Raw genomic sequence first — 23,151 nt, forward strand, 5'->3', positions numbered from 1 at the left:
CTTTCCCAGTTTTTCCTGTTTGTCCCCACACACAAATTTTATAGCTCATTTTTGATATAGTGTCTAGTGGGTACCACTGCTACATTTGTAGATCCTTTGTCCCTCTAGTTCTGTGCCTGCCCTTGCCCTCCCAAAGGCAGATAAATGACTAAACAAGACAAAAACAAAAGAAACAGCAACCAAGAGAAAAAACTCTTTTTTCCATTTCCTGGAGTTCATTTTAATAAGTATTATTTTATATGATCAGATACACATAGGCATTGTGCATTTGTGTTTCTCTTTTAAGAGTATTCTCCTTTGGTCTCACTATGTGTTAATGCCTAGAGTCCTGTATAATTTATCATGTCCCAGTGTATTTTAGATCTAGTTCCTGCATATGAGAGAAAACATGTACCTTACTGTCTTTGAGCTTGGTTTACCTCACTTAACATGATCCATCCATTTCCCTGTGATTTTAGATTCTTTTAGCTAGATTCTCAGGAAAATTAGTATCATAGGGGCAGGTATTTTTATTTTTACTTTTTTGCAGTACTGGGATTTGAACTTAGGGCTTTATGCTTGCTAGTCTGGAGCTTTGCCACTTGAGCCATGCTCTCAACCTAGAAATACATTTTGTACATCAATGTGATGGCATTTTAAGATCTTTTCCATACATTTAAAAAGCTCTTGTGTGTAAAATAATTTAGAAGCAAGATAGTCAGGGATTTTGGAATGCAATTTGTGACAGTAAACTATGGTATTTCTAGAAGTTCTGCAGCTGCTATCTAATTTTTACCAGTCCCGTCAGAAAATGGGCTAATTTCACCACTTTGGAGAACAGTATGGAGGTTTCTCAAAAAGCTCAATATAGACCTACCCTATGACCCAGCCATACCACTCCTAGGCATCTATCCTAAACAGCAAAACCCAAGATATCAAAAGGACATTTGTACTTCCATGTTTATCGCAGCACAACTCACAATAGCCAAAATTTGGAAACAACCCAGATGCCCCTCCACAGATGAATGGATCCAAAAAATATGGTACTTATACACAATGGAATACTACATAGCGATTAGGAATGGTGAAATATTGTTATTTGCAGGGAAATGGTCAGAACTCGAACAAATAATGTTGAGTGAGACAAGCCTAGAACACAGAAAACAAAGGGGCATGATCTCCCTGATATATGACTGTTAACAAAGGGAGATGGAGAGACAGTAGAGACCAAGTCTGTGAACACTGTATATGTGCTTGATACATTGTATACTGCATATGGGTCTACCTGACCTAGACAAGGGATGGGAAAACAGGTTGTAAGATATCACAAGAAATGTACACAATGCCCTACTATGTAACTGCACCCTCTTTGCACAGCACCTTGTAAAAAAAAAAAATTTATGTTCAATTGATAATAAAAAAAAAATAAAAAAAAAAAATAAAAAAAAAAAAAAGAAAATGGGCTAATTTCAGCTGGCAGAAATAGGAATAATTTCTCCTTTTTTTTTTTTTTAGCAGAAACATGTAATCTTTATCTCTAATTTATAGATGAGAGAATTTACTCAGTTTTTAAAATACTGTTTAGAAATTGCTTCTTGCCAGGTAAAGGGATTTTATTAGAATATTCTTTTTTTTTTTTTTTTGGCCAGTCCTGGGCCTTGGACTCAGGGCCTGAGCACTGTCCCTGGCTTCTTTTTGCTCAAGGCTAGCACTCTGCCACTTGAGGCACAGAGCCACTTCTGGCCTTTTCTATATATGTGGTGCTGAGGAATCAAACCCAGGGCTTCATGTGTGCGAGGTAAGCACTCTTGCCACTAGGCCATATTCCCAGCCCCAGAATATTCTTATTTTTGTTCCTTCCTGCCTTTATTAAAAGCCTAAAAGGAAATAGAAGCTCAATATTGTATTGAAAGGTTTTTTAGAGACTTTGGAAGGTCATATAGAATTTGAAATCCATAGTTAGCATTTCCTGTTCATTGCTGTTAGGAAAGTAGACTAGGTATATGAAGTGTACTCTCTTCCAGATGAGACTTGTGGACCCTATAAATGCTTGGTACCTATAAACATTTATGATTTCCTCTCTCTGTTTTCCAGGTTAAAAATGAAGCCAGATGTGGTACTCAGGCACTTGTCCATTGCAGTGGCTGCTTCTGACCAGAGCTATATGCCACAGCAGGTGACAATAGCTGTGGGAAGGAGTGCCAGTGATCTCCAAGAAGTCCGAGATGTGCACATCCCCAGCAATGTGACTGGCTATGTGACCTTATTGGAAAATGCCAACATCAGCCAGCTCTGTGAGTCAAACAAAACGAAGAGGAGTGAGGAAGGGAAGGGATATTGTTTTAGCAGCAGGACCTCTGGAAATTTCTTTTGAGACTCAATTTGTTTCTCATGAGGCATATGAAAGTAGTCCTTACTTCATGTACTTAATATTTATAGATGTTTTAACTAAGCAAAGGCTTTACATTTTATTATTTCCTTATAGGAAAATAAGAAAAAAATTGACAGAAATCTTCAAAATCCTACCACTCAGGGATCGTTGACTATAATTACCTCAATGTGGATCTTTCCCGACCTTTGTGTTTGTGTAATTATATGTGTATAAACACAGAGACACACACAAAAATGCATACTTTTAAAAAAATGGATTATATATTTGCAAATTATATATAAATATCATATATATCATATATATACCCTCATATATATATGCACACACATACCTATTTTTGTTTTGTTCTTGCTATTGTTTTAGTGCCAGTACTGGGGCTTGAACTAAGAACCTCATATTCTTTTTTTTTTTTTTTTTGCCAGTCCTGGGCCTTAGACTCAGGGCCTGAGCACTGTCCCTGGCTTCTTTTTGCTCAAGGCTAGCACTCTGCCACTTGAGCCACAGCACCACTTCTGGCCATTTTCTATATATATGGTGTTGGGGAATCGAACCCAGGGCTTCATGTATATGAGGCAAGCACTCTTGCCATTAGGCCATATTCTTAGCCCTGAACCTCATGGTTTTGCTTGGCTTCTTTGCTCATCCCTGGCACTCTGATCTCTTTCTCTCTCCTGTGTGTGTGTGTGTGTGTGTGTGTGTGTGTGTACACATCTTTTTACATTAATTATTAGTATTCTGTCTTTTTTGTGGTGCTAGAATTTAAATTCAGGGTCTCATGCTTTGTAAGCAAGCACTCTGCCACTTGTACCACACTTCTAGCTCATACACATACACATATGTGTGTGTGTGTGTGTGTTTGTGTGTATATCTTAATGTTGGTACTGGGACTTGAACTCAGGACCAGGTCACTGTCCTTGAGCTTTATTGCTGGTGTTCTGCCATTCCAGCCACACCTTTGCTTTCAGCTTTTTTATGGTTAATTGAAGATAAAAATCTCATGTACTTTTCTGCCTAGGCTGCATTCAAGCTGTGATCCTTAGATCTCAAATTCCTGAGTAGCTAAGATTACGGGCGTGAGCCACTGACATTCAGCATATATGCTGAACTCTGAACCAGGGCACTGTCCCAGAGATTCTTTTTGCTCTACTCCTTGAGCCACAGTGCCACTTCTTTTTTATCTGAGTAGAGTATTCGAGATAAGAGTCTCACAGATTTTCCTGCCCAGGCTGGCTTTGAACCACCATCCTCAGATCTTAGCCTCCTGAGTAGGTAGGATTACAAGCGTGAGACACCAGCCCCCGGCTCTTATATATATTTCTTAAATGTGTTCTTGTACTATAATTTCATTAACACCTTTTTTATGTGGTAAAAATGCATTTTAATTTTAACCTACCATATATTCCTGGCCATTTACATGTTTCCAATTTTATGTATCATATCCTTGCTTCATACATGGTATTTTGAAATAATCACAAGTCTGTGATATCGTTCCCTGTTTGATTCAGGGAGTTGTAATGCTTCATATTTCGTTTCATTTCTTCTAATGTTTTTCTTGGTCAAAAAACTAGTCTTTCTTTGCTTAAAGGAACTGAGGCCTAGGGAGGTAGAGTTTTTATGTCTCAGAAAAGAAATATGTCTGTGGAGGAGAAGCTTCCTGTCTCATACTGTGGCACTCTTCTTTAAGTTGTGTTCTTTTATTTAAACTTTTTGCTTCCTTCTTTCCAACCAAATAAATTGTGGCAGCTCCTAAAAGTTAATCATGTTTATTTTATATGCTTTGAGTTAATTAAAAAGATATTCTCACAACTGCTTATGAGCAAGCTACTCTTTGTTTTTGTTTTTCTTCAGTTCTCAAATTTCATTTTATAGGTATTGTTTTTGCTGCTTTTGGCATATACAGATACTCATTAATTGTAATAGTCAACAACTGTAAACAAGCCAATTATGCTCAGTGATACAGTGGAACACACTAACTATTGAGAATGGTACATCTCCTTTCTATATATGATTATGTAACATAATTTCCATTACATATGAAGCAAAATACACATGTACACATAAACACGTACATAGCTACATATACGAATAAGAATTCAAACACACATTGAACACAGTCATCAGCATTTGTATTTATAAATTAGCTCTCCAAGGATAAAAGAAAAAGGCCAGGGCTGGGAATGTGACCTTGTGGTAGAGTGCTTGCCTAGCATGCATGAAGCCCTGGGTTTGAATCCTCAGTACCACATAAACAGAGGAAACCAAAAGTGGCACTGTGGCTCAAGAGGTAGAGTGCTGGCCTTGAGCAAAAAGAAGCCAGGCATAGTATCCATGCCCTGAGTTCAAGCCCAGGACTGGCAAAAAAAAGAAAAAGAAAGAAAAAGGCCAAAAACATTGTACTACTTCACTCAGATGACCAGGTAAATACTGTCCATTGTCATGTAAAGGACATATACCCTCAGCATGATATAATAGTGACTCTATATCTCTGTTGTCTTGTTTCCCAAACCAGTAATACCAATATAATCTTGAAAAAAAATTATACAGGGCTAGGAATATGGCCTAGTGGTAAAAGTACTCGCCTCGTATATATGAAGCCCTGGGTTCGACTCCTCAGCACCACATATATAGAAAAAAACTGGAAGTGGCACTGTGGCTCAAGTGGTAGCGAGCTTAGCGCCTTGAGCAAAAAGAAGCCAGGGCCTTGAGTTCAAGCCCCAGGACTGGCAGAAAAACAAAACAAAAAATTATACAAAGTCAAACTGAGTACATTCTATAAAACATCTGACCAATGCTTTTTATTTTATTTTTTTGTAGATTTGAAGATTGAACTCATTAAAGTCAGGACCTCACACTGAGCAAGCTTCTATTTTATAATTCCATCCAAATTTCAAACTCTAGGAACTCTATAAGTACTATTACAAGTAGAGGTTTATTTATTTATTTATTTTTTTGCCAGTCATGGGCCTTGAACTCAGGGCCTGAGCACTGTCCCTGGCTTCTTTTTGCTCAAGGCTAGCACTCTGCCACTTGAGCCACAGCGCCACTTCTGGCTGTTTTCTGTATATGTGGTGCTGAGGAATCGAACCTAGGGCTTCATGTATATGATGAGGTAAGCACTCTTGCCACTAGGCCATATTCCCAGCCCACAAGTAGAGATTTATATAGTGTTCTCCATGTAATTTTCCTGATTTATAGTTTCAAAGCAGTTTTGGGATAAGCTACCTTTATTTTTACATATTATGCTTTAAAATCATCATTGTTTTTGTAGTGCATTTATTTTATACTAATTCCATTGCACACATTGATTATGTCTGTCATCAAAGCACAGCTTACAAATTCCCTTTTCAAAATATCAGTTATTATTTTGCTTTTAGTTCATTTACTGAGCTACAAAGTTAATCTAAAGGTGTACACTGTAAATCCTACCTTCTCAAGGAAGTTGAGAGCTGAAGCTCTAAGTATGAAGCTACCTGGGCAGATAAATCTGAGAGGCACTTATCTCTAGTTAACTAGCAAAAAGATGGAACTGGAGGTGGATTCAAGTGGTAGAGCATCATCTGTGAGCTAAAAAAGTCAAATGTGTGAGGCCCTGAGTTCAAGCCCCAATTTTCTCTCTCTCTCTCTCTCTCTCTCACACACACACACACACACACACACACACACACACACACACCACACAGTTAAATAAAAAATGTTAACTCAATACTAAACTTGTTGTTTGTGCTTAACAGATGTCCAGATTAACATAAAACGTTGTCTTAGCGATGGATGTGATACTAGAATTCATGGTCTGAGGGCGGTTGGCTTTCAGAGAGTTAAGAAGTCTGGAGTCTCAGTCTCAGATGCCTCTGCAATATGGTACTGGTCTCTGCTGACATCTCTGGTGACAGCTTCTATGGAGACAAATCCTGCCTTTGTCCAGACAGTGCTGCATAATACCCAGTAAGTCACTCTGTTTCCCACCTTGTCCAAGGTACATAAACTCTTCTGTAGTCCTTCAGCAGTCTTCCTTCTTCCAGGCTCAGCCAACAGTGTAGTACGTAGACCTGCTGTTTTGACTGTAGTTTTCAGCCCACAGTGCTCCTTTGATTGATGTTCTGACTTTGTAGACTTTGAAGAAGTGCTCATTCCACGTTCCTTTCCCTCCTTCTAGAGTTCCTCCAATGCCTTTCTTCATCTGTTCATCAAGTGCTTCAGTTTTGTGAGATCACCATTTTATTCCTGTTCTTACCCATTGGGGGCAATTTGAGTTTATACAACATTTAATATTAAGTAGAAATTTTTCAATATCAGGTCAAACAGTTTTTTTACCTACTGACACTAACATGTTTCTATAACTCATTTTATAGTGACCTTCTCTGAGGTTGCACAACTAGACAGTGTAGATCAGTTTGAATCTAAATGTTTGGACTCCTAAGTTTAGAGCTCTTTCAGTATATGTCTTGAATGTAGTGCCCCTTTGAAAACTTTCTCTTCAAAGCTGTTAGGAGACTGGGGGTGTGGCTCAAGTGGCAGAGTACCTGCCAAGTAAGCGTAAGCCCTTGAATTCAAAACCTGGTGCTTCCAAATAAAATTCTAGCTAGCAAAAAAAAAAAAAAAGATTTTGTGTGTGGGGGGGTGGTGGTCAGGCATCTAGATCTGTACTTCTGAGATCTGAGGATTGCTGTTAGAAGTTATCTTGAGCAGGAAAACCAGTGAAGTTTTTTTTGTTTGTTTGTTTTTGCCAGTTCTGTGTCTTGAACTCTAAACATAAGCATTGTCCCTGAGTTTCTTTTGCTCAAGGTGAGCAGTCCACTACTTGAGCCACAGTGCCATTTCCAGCCTTTTCTGAGTAATTTATTAGAGATAAAAGTCTCATGGACTTTCCTGGCCAGGATAGCTTCAAGCTGCAATTCTTATGTCTCAGCCTCCTGAGTAGCCAGGATTACAAGCATGAGCCACGAGCACTCGGCTTCTGTGAACTCTTATCTCTAATTAACCACCAAAAAGCCTGAAGTGGAGCTCAAGTAGCACAGCACTAACCTTGACAAAAAACAACAACAAACCCTCTGAGACAGCACCCAGGCCCTAAATTCCATCTCTCTCTCTCTCTCTCTCTCTCTCTCTCTCTCTCTCTCTCTCTCTCCCCCCCCCCCCCCCCAACAACTACCCACAAACCGTTAGGGCAAAAATTCCAAGAAGGACTGAGAATGTGGCTTAGTGCTAGAATGTTTGCCCAGCATGCATGAAGCCCTGGGTTCAATTCCTCAGAACCACATAAACAGAAAAATCCAGAGGTGGCTCTACCACTTGAGCTGCAGCTCCACTTCTGACTTTTTTGGTAGTTAATTTGAGATAAGAGTCTCACAGACTTTCCTGCCCAGGCTGGCTTAGAACTGCTATCCTCAGATCTTAGCCTCCTGAATAGCCAGGAGTATGGGCATGAGCCACCTATGTCAAAGTATTAGCCAAAAGGAAATTGTCAGTGTTTAGCTCTTTTGCTATCTTTTGACCTTTGTTGGCACTATTTCTCTCTCTCTCTCTCTCTCTCTCTCTCTGCTCTTGGTGCTGGTCCTCAGGCTTGAACTCAAGGCCTGGGTGCTGTCCTTGAGCTTTGATGCTCAAGACTAATGTTCTACCACTTGAACTATGGCTCTAGGATTACAGGTATAAGCCATTCATGTCTGGCTGACCTTAACACTTTTGAAAACTATACATCATTTTGAGTTTTCTTTTGTGACAGCATCTTACCATATAGATTAACTTGGCCTCAAACTTGTGATGATCCTATCCTAGCATACTGAATGCTGGGATTATGGGTGTTTACCATAATGCCTAACTGAGTTATTTTGAAGAATAGCCTATAGTTCTGATGTATATGTTCATCATGAAAATTTTAGTTTTTTTTTGTTTTTGTTTTTGTTTTTTAAGTAAGGTTTTGCTTTGCAGTGCTGGCTAGCCCTGGACTTACCATCAAGAAGAAGGAAGACTTCTTCCTCTACCTCCTAAATCTTCCAATTGCAGGCATGCCACTGCTATGACTTGGTAGATTTTATTTTTTTTTTTTGCAGAAATAGGATAGTGATATTTTGTTGTCGTCACATCCCATCAAGAGGCACACAACTTCAGATTATCCTGTTTCTGGGGCCAGTGATGTTAACTTTGATCATTTAACTAAAAAAGTGATCTGCCATCTTTTTCTACTGTAAAATATTTTTTGCCTTTGTGATTGAGTGAGGAGATACTTTGGGACTGTGTGAATATCCCCTTCCTCATCAAATTTCTAATTATATTAGTAAGGACTTAATTGATTCCTATTCACTGGTTTATAATTAACAATAGTGTTGATACTCAAACTTTCAGATTTAGCTGATGGTATCCCCTTCAATCTGGCTTATGTGTCCTTTGACATGTACTTTTCGTTCTTAGAAACCATCTTTTGATATGTATGTCTAGTACCAGTGCTTGAACTCATGGCCTTGCACTCTCTCCAATAGCTTGCTTTGATGGTGCTCTACTACTTGTATCATGCTTCAGTCCAGCTTTTTGCTAGTTATTTTGGAGATAAAGTACTGTGGACTTTGCTATTGGGCTAGCTTCAAATTGCACATGATAGCAGGAGTTACTGCATAAATTTGTTAGGTGACTGCTAATCAAGAGAGTTATTGCATAAATTTGTTAGATGACTGCTAATCAACACGGTTGGGGAATTCAGAATAATAACTAAGAGATGAGAGAAGAGAAACATTAACACAGATATTAATGTGTTAAGGCTGTAGCTCAGTGATAGAGTGCTTGCATAGCATGTTTCAAGGCCTTGGATTCTACCTCAGCATTTTAGGACAAAAACAAAACAAAAAGTAGTCATCAAAGTGGAAAGGTCAAGAAACAAGGCAGGAATGCTGAATGTAATAGTACTGCTCTGTTTAGGAAACAATAATTCATGACACTTATGTAGATGTTATTGATCTTAAGATACTTTTTGCAAAACAGACTTCCTACTGAGTCACACACTGATCTGTATCTTGGATCATTCTCTTAAGAATTCTAGTGCTTTATTTAGAGTTCGTGTCTTGTGCCCTCATTATTTCAAAGAGTACTGAGTTCTAGACAGTGAGGAAGCTTTTACGGAAGGCAGTGGTACTCTTAAAAAAATGAGGAAAAAAATGGAGCCCTATGAAACTATTTAGTACTATGACTCCTGAAGAAATATATCTAGCTTATATTGTATACTAGGTTCTTCTGGGAATGCTGTCTGGTTTTAAAGTACTCACCAACACAAAATGTTTCTCACAATGCGTACTGTCTAATGTCATGCCTGGCTTTCCTCAAATATCACATGTTATTTTTCTAGGAAGGCCCTGCAGCATATGCCTCCACTTTCTCTCTCACCAGGATCTGCAGACTTCTCAACTTTCTTGTCTCCCAATGTTCTGGAAGAAGTAGACAGCTTCCTTGTAAGGATAACTAGGTAAAAACAAGATTGATAAGATTTTCTTTGCATGCTTCTTAAATGTCATATCTTAGTGCTCACTTGTCCTAACTTGAAATATTTTTTTAAACTCTTTTTTTTTCTTTTTATTTATTTATTTATTTATATATTTTTTTATTAATTGGACATAATTTTTTTTACAATGTGTTGTGCAAAGAGGGTGCAGATACATAGTAGGGCAGTGTGTACATTCTTGTGATATCTTACGACCTGTTTTTCTATCCCTTGTCTAGGTCAGGTTGACATATATGCAATATACAATGTATCAAGAACATATACAGTATTCACAGACTTGGTCTCTACTGTCTCTCCGTCTCCCTTTGTTAACAGTCATATATCAGGGAGATCATGCCCCTTTGTTTTCTGTGTTCTAGGCTTGTCTCACTCAACATTATTTGTTCGAGTTCTGACCATTTCCCTGCGAATAACAGTATTTCACCATTCCTAATCGCTATGTAGTATTCCATTGTGTATAAGTACCATATTTTTTGGATCCATTCGTCTGTGGAGGGGCATCTGGGTTGTTTCCATATTTTAGCTATTGTGAATTGTGCCGCGATAAACATGGAAGTACAAATGCCTTTTTGATATCTTGGGTTTTGCTGTTTAGGATAGATGCCTAGGAGTGGTATGGCTGGGTCATAGGGTAGGTCTATATTGAGCTTTTTGAGAAACCTCCATACTGTTCTCCAAAGTGGTTGTACTAATTTGCACTCCCACCAACAATGGAGAAGGGTTCCTCTTTCCCCACAGCCCCTCCAGCATTTGTTGTTTCCTGAGTTCAGAGTATAGGCCATTCTAACTGGGGTGAGGTGGTATCTCAGGGTTGTTTTTATTTGCATTTCCTTTACTAGCAGGGATGTTGAGCATTTCCTCATATGTTTCTTTGCCATTTTTATATCTTCTCTTGTGAAGTCTCTCTTTAACTCTTTTGCCCATTTCCTAATAGGTTTATTGGGCTTGGAGGGGCTTAGTTTTTTGAGTTCTCTGTAGATGACCGATATCAGGCCTTTGTCTGTTGCTGTGCTGGTAAATATCCTTTCCCATATGGTCGGCTGTCTTTCTAGTTTGGTGGCTATGTCCTTAGCTGTGCAGAAACTTTTTAATTTGTAGTAGTCCCATTTGTCGAGTCTTTCCCCTGTTTGTTGTGCCCCTGGGACTATATTCAGGAAGTTCCTTCCTGTGCCTATAAGTTCTAGTGTCTTTCCTACTCTGTCCTTCAATAGTTTCAAGGATTCAGGTCTGATGTTGAGGTCCTTGATCCATTTTGAGTTGATCTTGGTGCATGGTGATAGGCTTGGGTCTACTTTGAGTTTTCTGCATATGGCTGCCCAGTTCTCCCATCACCAGTAGTTGAAGAGGCTATGTTTTTTCCATTGTATGTCTTTAGCTCCTTTGTCGAATATCAGTTGGCTGTAAGAGTGTGGTTTTATTTCTGGGTCTTCAGTTCTAATCCATTGGTCTTCCGATCTGTTTTTATACCAATACCAGGCAGTTTTTGTTATGATGGCCCTATAGTAGAGCTTGAAGTCTGGTATTGTGATACCTCCTGCACTGCTTTTTTTGCCTAGAATTGCTTTGGCTATTCTAGGTTTTTTGCTGTTCCATATGAATTTATGGATTACTTTCTCTATTTCAGTGAAGAATGTGGCTGGGATTTTGATAGGTATTGCATTGAATTTGTATAACAATTTGGGCAATATGGCCATTTTCACTATATTGATTCTGCCTACCCATGAGCATGGGAGGTCTTTCCATCTCCTTGTGTCTTCTTTGATTTCCCTTATTAGATTTTTGTAGTTTTCATTGAATAGGTCCGTCATGTCCTTGGTTAAGTTGATCCCTAGGTACTTTATTCTTTTTTTGGCTACTGTAAATGGAATTGTTTCCATAATTTCCTTTTCTGTTTGTCTATTGCTGGTGTACAGAAAAGCTGCTAACTTTTGTGGGTTGATTTTGTATCCTGCTACTTTGCCAAATTGGTTTATTAGGTGTAGGAGTTTGGGTACTGAGTTTTTTGGGTCCATCAGATATAAGATCATGTCGTCTGCGAATAGGGCTAACTTGATTTCTTCCTTGTCGATGTGGATCCCTTTGATGTCCTCCTCTTGCCTTATTGCTATGGCTAGGGATTCCAGCACTATGTTGAACAGAAGTGGGGAGAGTGGGCATCCTTGTCTTGTTCCTGAGTTTAGGGGGAATGATTTAAGTTTCTCTCCATTTAATATGATATTAGCAGTTGGTCTGTTATATGTGGCTTTTATTGTTTTGAGGAATGTTCCATCTATTCCTGTTCTCTCCAAAGCTTTTAATAGGTATGGATGTTGTATTTTGTCAAAGGCTTTTTGGGCATCGACTGAGATAACAATGTGATTCTTGATTTTAGTTCTGTTTATGTGGTGAATTACGTTGATTGATTTATGGATGTTGAACCATCCTTGTGACTGAGGGATGAAGCCTACTTGGTCATGATGTATGATTTGAAATATTTTTGTATTAAATTTTTTTTTAGAAATTCCTTATTACAAGAAAAAGTAAGCCAGATGATTATGGTTCACACCTGTAACCCTAGCTACTCAAGAGGCTTGAGATATGGCTGTTGGTAACCAGCTTGGGCAGCAAAGTCTGTAAGACTTCTCCAATTAACCACCAAAGAAGCTGGAAGTGAAGCTGTGGCTCAAGTGATAGGGCATTAGTCCTGAGCAAAAAAATTCAGAGATAGCAGTCAAGCCCTGAGTTCACTCTCCAGGACAAAATTGATAGGATGAATTCTGTTGTTACAAGGGTGGAGGGCATGTATGCATATTAAGTCTTTGAAAAAATTAAATCTACTCTTTAAAAGATTGACATATAAGTATTATTTGTATTTATAGATTTTGCAGAAGTATCTACTTCCCTTGCTTCCTGGGTTAACTTAGTTTTCCCATAGGTGCTGGAGGCCTAGCTCAAGTGGTAGAGCACCTGAATGATCCTGCAAGATCCTGAGTTAAAACCCCAATATCACTGGGCACTGGTTGCTCAAGCCTATAATCCTTTCAACTCAGGAGACTAGGATCTGAGGATTGAGGTTCAGTCCAGGCAAATAAATTTAAAAGACTCTAATCTACCATTAACCAGCAAAAAGTTGCAAGAGGAAGTATGGCTCAAGTGGAATAGCACTAGCCTTAAGCAAAAAAGCTAAGCAAGCATACAAGGCTCTTAATTCAAACCCCAGTACCAATACAAATGCAAACAAACAGAAAAAACAGTATGGCCAAAATAAGTATTACTTTTTTAAAAATTTACTTTATTGTCAAGGTGATGTACAGAGGGTTTACAGTTACATAGTTAGGTAGTGAGTACATTTCTTGTCATACTTGTTACACTCTCCCTCATTTTCCTCTCCCCTTCCCTCCCTCCCAGCCTGCTAGTTGTACAGTTCCTTTCCAACATATTGTCTTATGAGTATCACTATTGCATGGGTTTTCCCTTTATTCTTTGTCTCACCCTTCTGATGTTCCCTTTCCCTTCCCTAGTTCAGATAAACATATATACAATACCCAGTGTACCAAAATCATATACAGTAACAACAGGGGATAAGCCATAGGAAATTCATATAGTACATTCAAGATAACAAAAACAATAAAATCCTCTTGTTTCCATATCTTGGAGTTCATTTTGCTTAGTCTTATATAATCATATGTACATAGCTTTTGAGCTATTGTGGTCCTCTGCTAGGACTATCGTAGACAAAAAATAAGTATTTAAATATTAAGGATTTTGATCTGATCAAGAAGCACTAGACATGTGAAAAGATGTGCTAAATTGTAACTCTTGTATAACTGAAGATTTAAATATATAAAATTTAAAGATATGTGTGTATGTGTGTGTGTATAATTTAGAAAAGCATTTTGAACAAGTATTTCTTTTCTTAAAAAAAAGCACATGGCAATAAGTTTAAGCATAATTTTACATATGGGCCTGAACAATGGTCTTGAACTGTTTAGATTTTGCATACTTTAAGTAAACAGTTTTTTTTTCTTTTCTTTCTAGCTGCTGTTCTACTCCAGAGGTAGAACTGACTCTGCTGGCCTTTGCACTGGCAAGAGGAAGTGTTGCCAAAGTGATGAGTTCTTTGTGTGCCATAATTGACCAACTGGACACACAGTATGATGCCCTGTCCCTCATCTCATCCATGGCATCTGTCAGACAGAACTTGCTTCTTAAATATGGTAAATGACCTCAGCATGATGAAAATACCAACAATGGAAATATCATAAAGCCATCCTTATTCTGGTTTTCTGGTTTTTCTAGGCAATTCATAGACTGGGTGTCCTTAGTAGACCCTCATCCCTGGGTTAGCATACCCTTTGAGTGTGGGCTTTTGGCTACAGTTAGTAGAGGGAAGGGTGGTGTTCATAGTTTATAACAGTTATGGCAGGGTCAGAAGAGGGTCAGAAGGGACACATCCAAGTGTCCCTTGGCAGTCTCCTTACATTTGCTAGTACAGTCATTAAGTGTAGTGCCCCTTTGAACAACCATCTTTGGAGAAGTACAGGCTTGGGTCATTATGTTAGTCAAGAGATTTTGGAAGTTGGTATACTTCTCATCGAAGAAAGAAGCTTGCCGAGACTTGGTACAAAGAAGTCCTTGGCTTGCATCCCTCTGCATGTTCATCATGCCATTACTTTCCCTTCCTGGACCCACTAGTAGTCAGTTTTAACACTTTGTTACTGAGCTAAGATGGGTTCCCCTAATCCTTTTCAACCCAAGAACCCATGAAGTTGTTCCCAAATACTGCACTTGGCAATGTGGTGAACAACTTAGTTGTTGTCCTGGTCCCTAGTGCTAAAGTTCCTGTCCACAAGTTCAATGTTAGATCCTTTCCTCTCCAGTAATAGAGATATTACTAGGGTATTTTTGCTATAGTGTTTGTGCCTATGCCTTACTGTGACATCATTTATTGATTTATATTTAATTTTTAAAGGTAGATATTCATTCTATAGATCTAGTTTCTAGTTTTTTCATTTGGAAGGGTCTTCTCTTAAAGAGGAGGAGACCCAGAACATGCATGGCTCAATGGGAAGGAAAGATGTTATATAGAAGCTGAAAAGTGTTCTCTAGAAAAGTTTACTCTATAGACCAGTGGTTAGTCAGACAGTGGTGAATAGGGGAGGGCTGTATAGGGGATTATACATTGTGAGTAATGATATAATTTTAGGTTCTGTAATAGGCTAATAGGTATTCCTTATATTATTGAAGGAAACTAATTTTCAGTCATCTTTGATGATCATCATGATCCTCTTGTTGATCAATCATCTTTGATTCTTGAAACTTTCAAAAATTTCCTAGAGATGTTTTAAAGTACTAGGACTAAAATATTAAATGCAATTCCAATTGAACTGACTATTGGCTTCAAAACAGTATCTTAGGAATCCCCAAAATGTATTGAGTGTATAGTATTAATGTATATGTGTTCTTGCTGAAGTGATTGTTCTAGAGACTTCTTGTAATAACTGAAGGACATAGTTATACTTTGCCTCTTTCAGAAAAACAGAAGGATAGTGTCAATTTAGCCTAATACTGCTCTGTTTTAGTTTTTAAACAGTCAAAATTTTAGTCAGCAGTTTGAGTGGCCACAGGCGCTTTCTTAGTTTTTATTTCTCCATGGAGCCAATTTTAAGGTTTCCTTCTTTTCTTTGGTCAGGTAAACCTCTTCAGTTGACTCTTCAAGCTTGTGATGTCAAAGGAAAAGAAGACAAGTCAGGACCTGAAAATCTCCTTGTGGAACCATGGACAAGGGATGGTGAGTGGTGGGTCCATCTGTTTCTAGTGTAGCAGTAGGTAAGCTATGAAGCTACATCTGGTCTAGGTGACGTTTTTAGATGTGTAGTCTTTGTGTTAGCTTGTTTTCAGTTGGTGATAGTTCTGAACACTTACTCTTACTTTTCTGTACTCAGTACTAAGTAGTAATGTACTCAGTACTAATGACCTGTATAAATGTATAAATACTTGAGAGCCTGAAGGCTGTTTAACACTGTAGCTCCAAAAGCATGGATGTGGACTTCCCTTGGAGTAGAAATACTATTTTTGTCGGTATTTAAGTTTAGTTTCTCTTTCTGTTGTGCTAGCTTAAAGTATTAAGAAACACAGTGGCTCAACACCACACTGCTAGAAACATAATGAGGGAGGCAATACTAGAGGTATCACAATTCTTGAAATTTTTTTTTTAACTAGGAGCTACAATAACAAAAACAACTTGGTACTGTCATAACAATAGGCTTGAAGACCAATGGAATAGACAGGAAGACCCAAAAATAAACTCATATACTTACAGTCTTTTTTCATACTTTTTTTTGTTTGGCCAGTCCTGGGGCTTGACCTCAGGGCCTGAGCACTGTCCCTGGCTTCTTTTTGCTCAGAGCTAGCACTCTGCCACTTGAGCCACAGCACCACTTCTGGTCTTTTCTATATATATGGTGCTGAGGAATTGAACCCAGGGCTTCATGTATATGAGGCAAGCACCCTTGCCACTAGGCCATATTCCCAGCCCCTTTTTTCATACTTTTTAACTTATTATAAAGGTGATGTACAGAGGGATTACAGTTACATAAGTCAGGTAAAAAGTACATTTTTTTTTTTTTGCACAGTGTCACCCCTTCCTTTGTTTTTTTTTTTTTTGTTTTTTTTTTTTGCCAGTCTTGGGCCTTGGACTCAGGGCCTGAGCACTGTCCCTGGCTTCTTCCCGCTCAAGGCTAGCACTCTGCCACTTGAGCCACAGCGCCGCTTCTGGCCGTTTTCTGTATATGTGGTGCTGGGGAATCGAACCTAGGGCCTCGTGTATCCGAGGCAGGCACTCTTGCCACTAGGCCATATCCCCAGCCCACCTTCCTTTGTTTTGAGTCTTGATGATTCAATAAAGAATGTAGAATGTTCTAGCACTTACAAAACATCAACAGATTAATATCATGAAAATGGCCTTTTCCAAATACAGTCTATAATTCGATAGAGTACCCATCATAATCACAATGTCATTCTTCACCAAGGTAGAGAAAACAATCCAAAAATTCATATGGAACCACAAGACCCAAATAGCCAAAGCAAATCTTGGGGAGAGGGAAGCAATACTAGAGGTATCACAATTCTTGAATTTTTTTTTTAACTAGGAGCTATAATAACAAAAACAACTTGGTACTGTCATAACAATAGGCCTGAAGACCAATGGAATAGACAGGAAGACCCAGAAATAAACTCATATACTTTCTTTTTTCTTCAAATTTTTATTATCAAACTGATGTACAGAGAGGTTACAGTTTCATACGTTAGGCAATGGATACATTTCTTGTACTGTTTGTTACCTTGTCCTTCATACCCCCCTCCCTCTTCCCCCTTTCCCTTCTCCCCCCGAAGGTGTTCAGTTCACTTACACCAAACAGTTTTGCAAGTATTGCTTTTGTAGTTGTTTGTCTTTTTTTACCCTGTGTCTCTCAAATTTGGTATTCCCTTTCAATTTACTACTTCCAATACCAGTATACACAGTTTCCAATATACTCAGATAACATTACAGAGATAGTGTAGGTACAAACACAGGAAGGTGATACAAGAACATCATCAATAATAGAAGCTACAGATACACATAGGACATTGAAAGTAGTTACAACTGTGATATAACAATTGTTTCCATAACATGGAGTTCATTTCACTTAGCATCATCTTATGTGTTCATAAGGGTATAGCTATTGGGCCTTGTGATGCTCTGCTATGACTTGCCTAAACCTGTACTAATTATTCCCAATAAGGGAGACCATAGAGTCCATGTTTCTTTGGGTCTGGCTCACTTCACTTAGTAAAATTAAAACTCATATACTTACAGTCATCTGATATTTGGCAAGAAAGCCAAAAATATATGTTGGCAAAAAGCTTCATCAGTATATGGTGTTGGGAAAACTGAGCATCCATATGTAAAAAACTGAAATTGGTCCCTGTCTGTCACCTTGCATTAATATTAATGCAAAATGGACCAAAGACCAATGCCAGACCTGAAACCTTGAAACTACTACTGGAAGGAGTAGGAAAAACATTAGAACTTACTGGCATAGGCAGGAACTTCATGATTAATATACCAGGGCTTAAACCTAGGACCTCCTAAGCCCTTTTCTCAATCAGCCTTTTCTTACTTTGCCAATTGAGCCTCACTTCTAGTCATATAATTGATTCCATTAAATAGAATAATACAGACATCTGGGAAAGGTGACAGATCAACAATTGGGATGGTTTTTGGTATTACTGTTAGTAGTTATATACATTTTTGTTATTGTACTTAGAAACAAGAAAAGATGGAGATGACTTAAATTGTGTAGACAGGCTACCAGCAATATTTTTCCCATTTCAGTGTTTTTCTGTCTTTCCCAACAAAGTGTTCTAGAAGCTAACTAATCCTTTTTATTTTTCAGCTCCTAAGCCTACTTACCTTCATCAGCCTTATTAGCTTAGTCAAACATGAGTCATTGTTTTAGATATGGTTCAGGAAAATGATTGTCCAGTTTTCTTTCTTTCTGATTTAAAGTCACAGCCTTATGTAATTCTGGCTACAAGGAAGGAAGAGATAAAGCTAGCCTAGGACAAAAGCACAAGACCCTATCTGAAACATAAGCAAAAAGAGATGGGACCGTGGCTCAAGTGCCTGAGTACCCTAATGTCAAACCCCCAGTTCAACCAAAAATATAAAACAATAAAGTAATAGTCTTTATAAACATTAAGGGTTTGTTCAGGTGGCTATGTCTGTACAAAGAGATAAAAATTTGTGAAGGTACTAAATATGTTATTGTTTTCTTCCAGATAGGCTAGTTATCCTTTGCTTTTGTTGATCTTGGATCTTAAGGTTATAAATTCTAATTCTAATTTTTCTTTTTTTTTTCAGGTTTTCTTACAGAGACCGGAAAAACCAGGGCAAGTACTATTTTTTCTACAGGAACTGAATCTGCCTTCCAAGTTACACAGATAAGAATTATGGTAATTCTCCAATGTTCTTTTTACTAATTTTGGGTAATAGATTACATCTCAGAGGTCCATGTCACTGATTTTTTCATTAGGTATTTGTTTTTACTTACTATGTGTCAAGCCTATAACAGAAGGTAGGGATATACACATGTATGGCTTTGTAATTCTGTCAAGAGTATGACTATAAGGATGCTGAAAGTAAAGGAACATTCCTTGGGAAGTAGCTTTATTATTTTTCCATGGCTTAATATATTTCAAAATTATTTCATTGGGGGCTGGGGATATGGCCTAGTGGCAAGAGAGCTTGCCTCGTATACATGAGGCCCTGGGTTCGATTCCCCAGCACCACATATACAGAAAAAGGCCAGAAGTGGCGCTGTGGCTCAAGTGGCAGAGTGCTAGCCTTGAGCAAAAGGAAGCCAGGGACAGTGCTCAGGCCCTGAGTCCAAGGCCCAGGACTGGCCAAAAAAACAAAAACAAAAAAAAAAAAAATTATTTCATTGGTTTTGTTTTGCATTATGTGGTTAGATTTTTTAAACTTTATTAGAAAGGTGATGTACAGAGGGGTTACAGTTAACTAACCTGGTTTTTCTTAATTAGAATACTTTTATTGTCTCTTATTTCTATGTTGGTACCTATTTCTAGTATAGGTTTTTGTATACGAATTTTTTATTGGGTTTAAGTTATTACATATATTTCACAGAATACATTTTAACTTACACAATGATGAAAATTATCATTCTACTCTACATAGTTTACGAAGTCTATGAACTTTAACAATGAAATCATTTTCTCCATTTCAAATGATATGGTGGTTAAAATTTAACAATATTAATTGGAAGCAGAACTTTTGCCCCTTTCATGTTCTCCATCTGGCTCTCCCTTTCTAGGTTCGCCGTGGTGGTATTGGTGCTCAGTGTGGGCTGGTATTTGCCTATAACTCATCTTCTGATAAATTTCATGCAGAAGAACATTTTAAACGCTTTGAAAAATATGACAAATGGAAACTTCAGGAACTCAGGCAATTTGTAAAACACAGGTAAGAACTGAAATCTGTGCAATTACTAATAATGTGTCTAATGGAGCACTGGTGGTACATGCTTGTAAGCTAAGCTATTTGGGATGCTGAGATCTGAGGGTTGCAGTTCAAAGCCAGCCTGATCAGGAAAATCTATAAGAGTCTTATCTGTAATTAACCACCAAAAATCTGGAAGTGGCACTGTTGCTCAACTAGTAGAGTGTTAGCCTTGAGCAAAACACCTCCGGGGGGCTGGGAATATGGCCTAGTGGTAAAGTGCTCACCTCATATACATGAAGCCCTGGGTTTGATTCCTCAGCACCACATATATAGAAAAAGCTGGAAGTGGCTCTGTAGGTCAAGTGGTAGAGTGCTAGCCTTGAGCACAGAGAAGCTCAGGGACAGTGCCAAGACCTGGAGTTCAAGCCCCAGGACTGGCAAAAAAAAAAAAAAAAAAAAAAACCCAAAAGAAAACAAAAAACAGCTCCCAGGCCTTGATTCAAACCTCATGACTAGCACATGCGCATGTGCGTGTGTGTGCGCACGTGCACACACACATACCCATTCAACAAAATGTCTATTCTCTTATTATTGAGCTGTGCTTTCTTGTCTTTATAAAACAGGTGTCACTGTCCTACCTCAGTGGCCATAAGCATCCACTGCCTTCTAGTAATATGTGCAAAGATGAGTAAACTAAAATTTATTCATAGCTTACTCAAACTCTTTCACCACAGGTACCATCTTAATAATAGTTGAGGAATAATGTATGCTTGTATCTGGGAAAACTGAAGTCTTCAATGTTACCACACCCCTGGAAAATTTACCCCTTCTCTGCTCCCTCTACTTTCATTGAAAATATTTATGAAGCACCTATTAATGTGCCAGCCCTAGTTCTAAACCATAAAAATACAACATGAGGAAAGTGGCACAGCCCCTGCTGCAAAAAGCTTTCTGTGTAATGCCAGAGCAGACAAGGAGCCTAAGAGTCAATTACCTTAGGAGTGCTGTGTAGAAGGGTGCTAGGAGTAGAGAGCCTCTGTTGGTCAAGGAAATCCTCTTGTTGAAGCAGCAGTGCTCTCTTGTATTGAAGGATGAGTTACCGTTAACTAGCTGCTTGAAGTAGAAGAGTGGTTGAGCAAAGAGAAGAGCTGGCAGAAGGACCCACTAGAGGAGCTGGTAGCCGACAGTGTAACTGAGGTGTACTGTGGAGGGAGAGTGTCAAGGGACAGAGTTGGAGAGCTGGGAAAGGCCAAGACAGTAGAAGTTTCTTTGTTGTGGATCTTTGACTTTATCCTTAGAGCAAAGTGTGATTGGGAGGATAGCAAGCAGGAGGGAAGGTAGAGCAGGTTGTAGAAGAGCTTTTGAGAGATGGAGTGAGGAGGTGAACCATATGTTTTAGAAGAACTACTGTGGCTTGTGGTGTGGCAGCATGGGTGGAGGAGAGCAAGCATGGAGGCAGGGGCATAAGAAGAGGCTGACACTACTGCTCAGGAAGTCAGAGGTACAGTAGCATGAGTGAAGTAGACTAATAAAGTGGCTCCTAGAAGTTGAAACAGCAGGCCCTAGGGGCTGACTAATAACAGGAAAGGGAAGAAAGCACTGAATCTGGGGTTTAATGTGAGCAGATGGAAGACTTAGCACTTTTCTCTGGAAGGGAAAATAAATACTCTGGGGAGAAGCAAGTTTGTAGGGTGAATGAATTCAATAATGGCCCTGCTTAGTTTGACATCCTGAGGGGACCTTTCTGGTGTCTACGTGTTTATATGGACACTAGGTGTGTCAGATGAACAAACAAGTCAGGAGCAGGAGCCTGGAGGAGAAACTTGTTCTTCAGAGACAGACATAATAATTAAAATTGTAGTTTAAAATTTCAGGCATGGTAGTACATGCCTGTAATCCTAGCACTTTGCCAGCCTGAGCTAGCAAGACCCTATAAAAATGCATGGACTGGGAAGTGATGGTAACTTAAGTCGTCATGTTGCAATGCCAGGATTTAAGGACCAACAAAGAAAAACAGACTCAGAAGTAGTAGAAAAGCCAGGGTTGTATACCCAAGAAGCCAAGGAAAAAGGAAAGAAGCAGGGAATGACTGTGATTTCCAGTGTTACTTAGTAGTCAACAAGATAACAAGTAGACTGTTGGATATAGCCACAGAGGTCATTGGTGATATCTTGGAGGGTATTGCCCCTCCCCTAACCTCTTCCCCTACTGCTAACTTTCTGTTAAAACTCATGGAGCAGGACCTAGACTTACCATTTGTGGTACTGCATTTCACAAGTAACGTGTTAGATTTAATAGGACTCTTCAAATGTCATTCAGTATGGTGCTGCTTGTACTTTAATGTGCATTTATTTTTTGTTTGTTTTGTTGTTGTTTTTTTGCCAGTCGTGAAGCTTGAACTCAAGGCCTGAGCACTGTCCCTGGCTTCTTTTTGCTCAAGGCTTACACACTACCATGTGAGTCACAGCACCACTTGTGGCTTTTTCCATATATGTGGTGCTGAGGAATCAAACCTAGGGCTTCATGTATACGAGGCAAGCACTCTACCACTAGGCCATATTCCCAGCCCCCTTAATGTGCGTTTATATCACCAAGAGATTTGATAAAAATGTAGGTTCTGGTTCAGAGCTCTGGTTAGGGCCTGAGACTTTTTTGAAGCCAAGGTCTCACTAGTAGCCAAAGCTGCCTCAAATTCATAGCTCTCTCTCTCTCTCTCTCTCTCTCTCTCTCTCTCTCTCTCTCTCTCTCTCTCTCTCTCTCTCTCTCTCTCTCTCTCTCTCCCCCTCCCTCCCTCCCTCCCTCCCTCCCTCTCCCGCGCGTGCTCTCTTGGACTCAGGGCCTAAGCACTGTTCCTGGCTTCTTTTTGCTCAAGGCTAGCACTCTACCTCTTGAGCCACAGAGCCACTTCTGGCCTTTTCTGTTTATGTGGTGCTGAGGAATCAAACTGAGGACTTCATGCATGCTAGGCAAGCACTCTACCGCTAAGCCACATTCCCAGCCCTGCTCAAACTCACACTTCTGCTGCCTCATCCTCCAAGTGCTAGGATTATAGGTGTGACTAGATCACCATGCCTGGCTAAGACTTCATTTCTAACAAGTTCCCAGGTGACTCTGATACTGCCCATTAATGGACCACACTTGTGTGTGTAATAGCAATCTATAGTGTGTAGTAGCAATCTGTAAATCCCCCTGTTTGAATTTTTTAGCAGCATCCCTGACAAATTATCATTCAGCATCTGTAGAATACTAGTGCTGCCAAACTCACTCACTGTCAAGGCACTTGTAGAAAATGCAGTCTAAATCTCATTTCTA

General features: G+C 39.0%; 1 protein-coding gene across 3 annotated transcripts in view; it reads left to right on the forward strand.

The window, feature by feature from the left end:
• Zzef1 (zinc finger ZZ-type and EF-hand domain containing 1) overlaps positions 1 to 23,151 on the forward strand; it is a 166,295-nt gene that overhangs the window by 27,572 nt on the left and 115,572 nt on the right. For 2 of the 3 annotated variants that reach the window (XR_007213754.1, XM_048366226.1), the window contains exons 5-11: positions 2,074 to 2,273; positions 6,103 to 6,313; positions 9,705 to 9,821; positions 13,875 to 14,053; positions 15,529 to 15,627; positions 18,742 to 18,833; positions 19,712 to 19,860. Coding sequence is in view for 2 of the 3 variants with exons in the window: in XM_048366226.1 (XP_048222183.1) it covers positions 2,074 to 2,273; positions 6,103 to 6,313; positions 9,705 to 9,821; positions 13,875 to 14,053; positions 15,529 to 15,627; positions 18,742 to 18,833; positions 19,712 to 19,860 (1,047 nt within the window). In the remaining variant the exon portion in view is untranslated. Of the gene's footprint in view, positions 1 to 2,073; positions 2,274 to 6,102; positions 6,314 to 9,704; positions 9,822 to 13,874; positions 14,054 to 15,528; positions 15,628 to 18,741; positions 18,834 to 19,711; positions 19,861 to 23,151 lie in introns of those variants that run through there. The other variant, XM_048366227.1, reaches the window with a different exon arrangement.

This window comes from Perognathus longimembris, chromosome 17, assembly GCF_023159225.1.
Source record: "Perognathus longimembris pacificus isolate PPM17 chromosome 17, ASM2315922v1, whole genome shotgun sequence".
Lineage (NCBI taxonomy): Eukaryota > Metazoa > Chordata > Mammalia > Rodentia > Heteromyidae > Perognathus > Perognathus longimembris.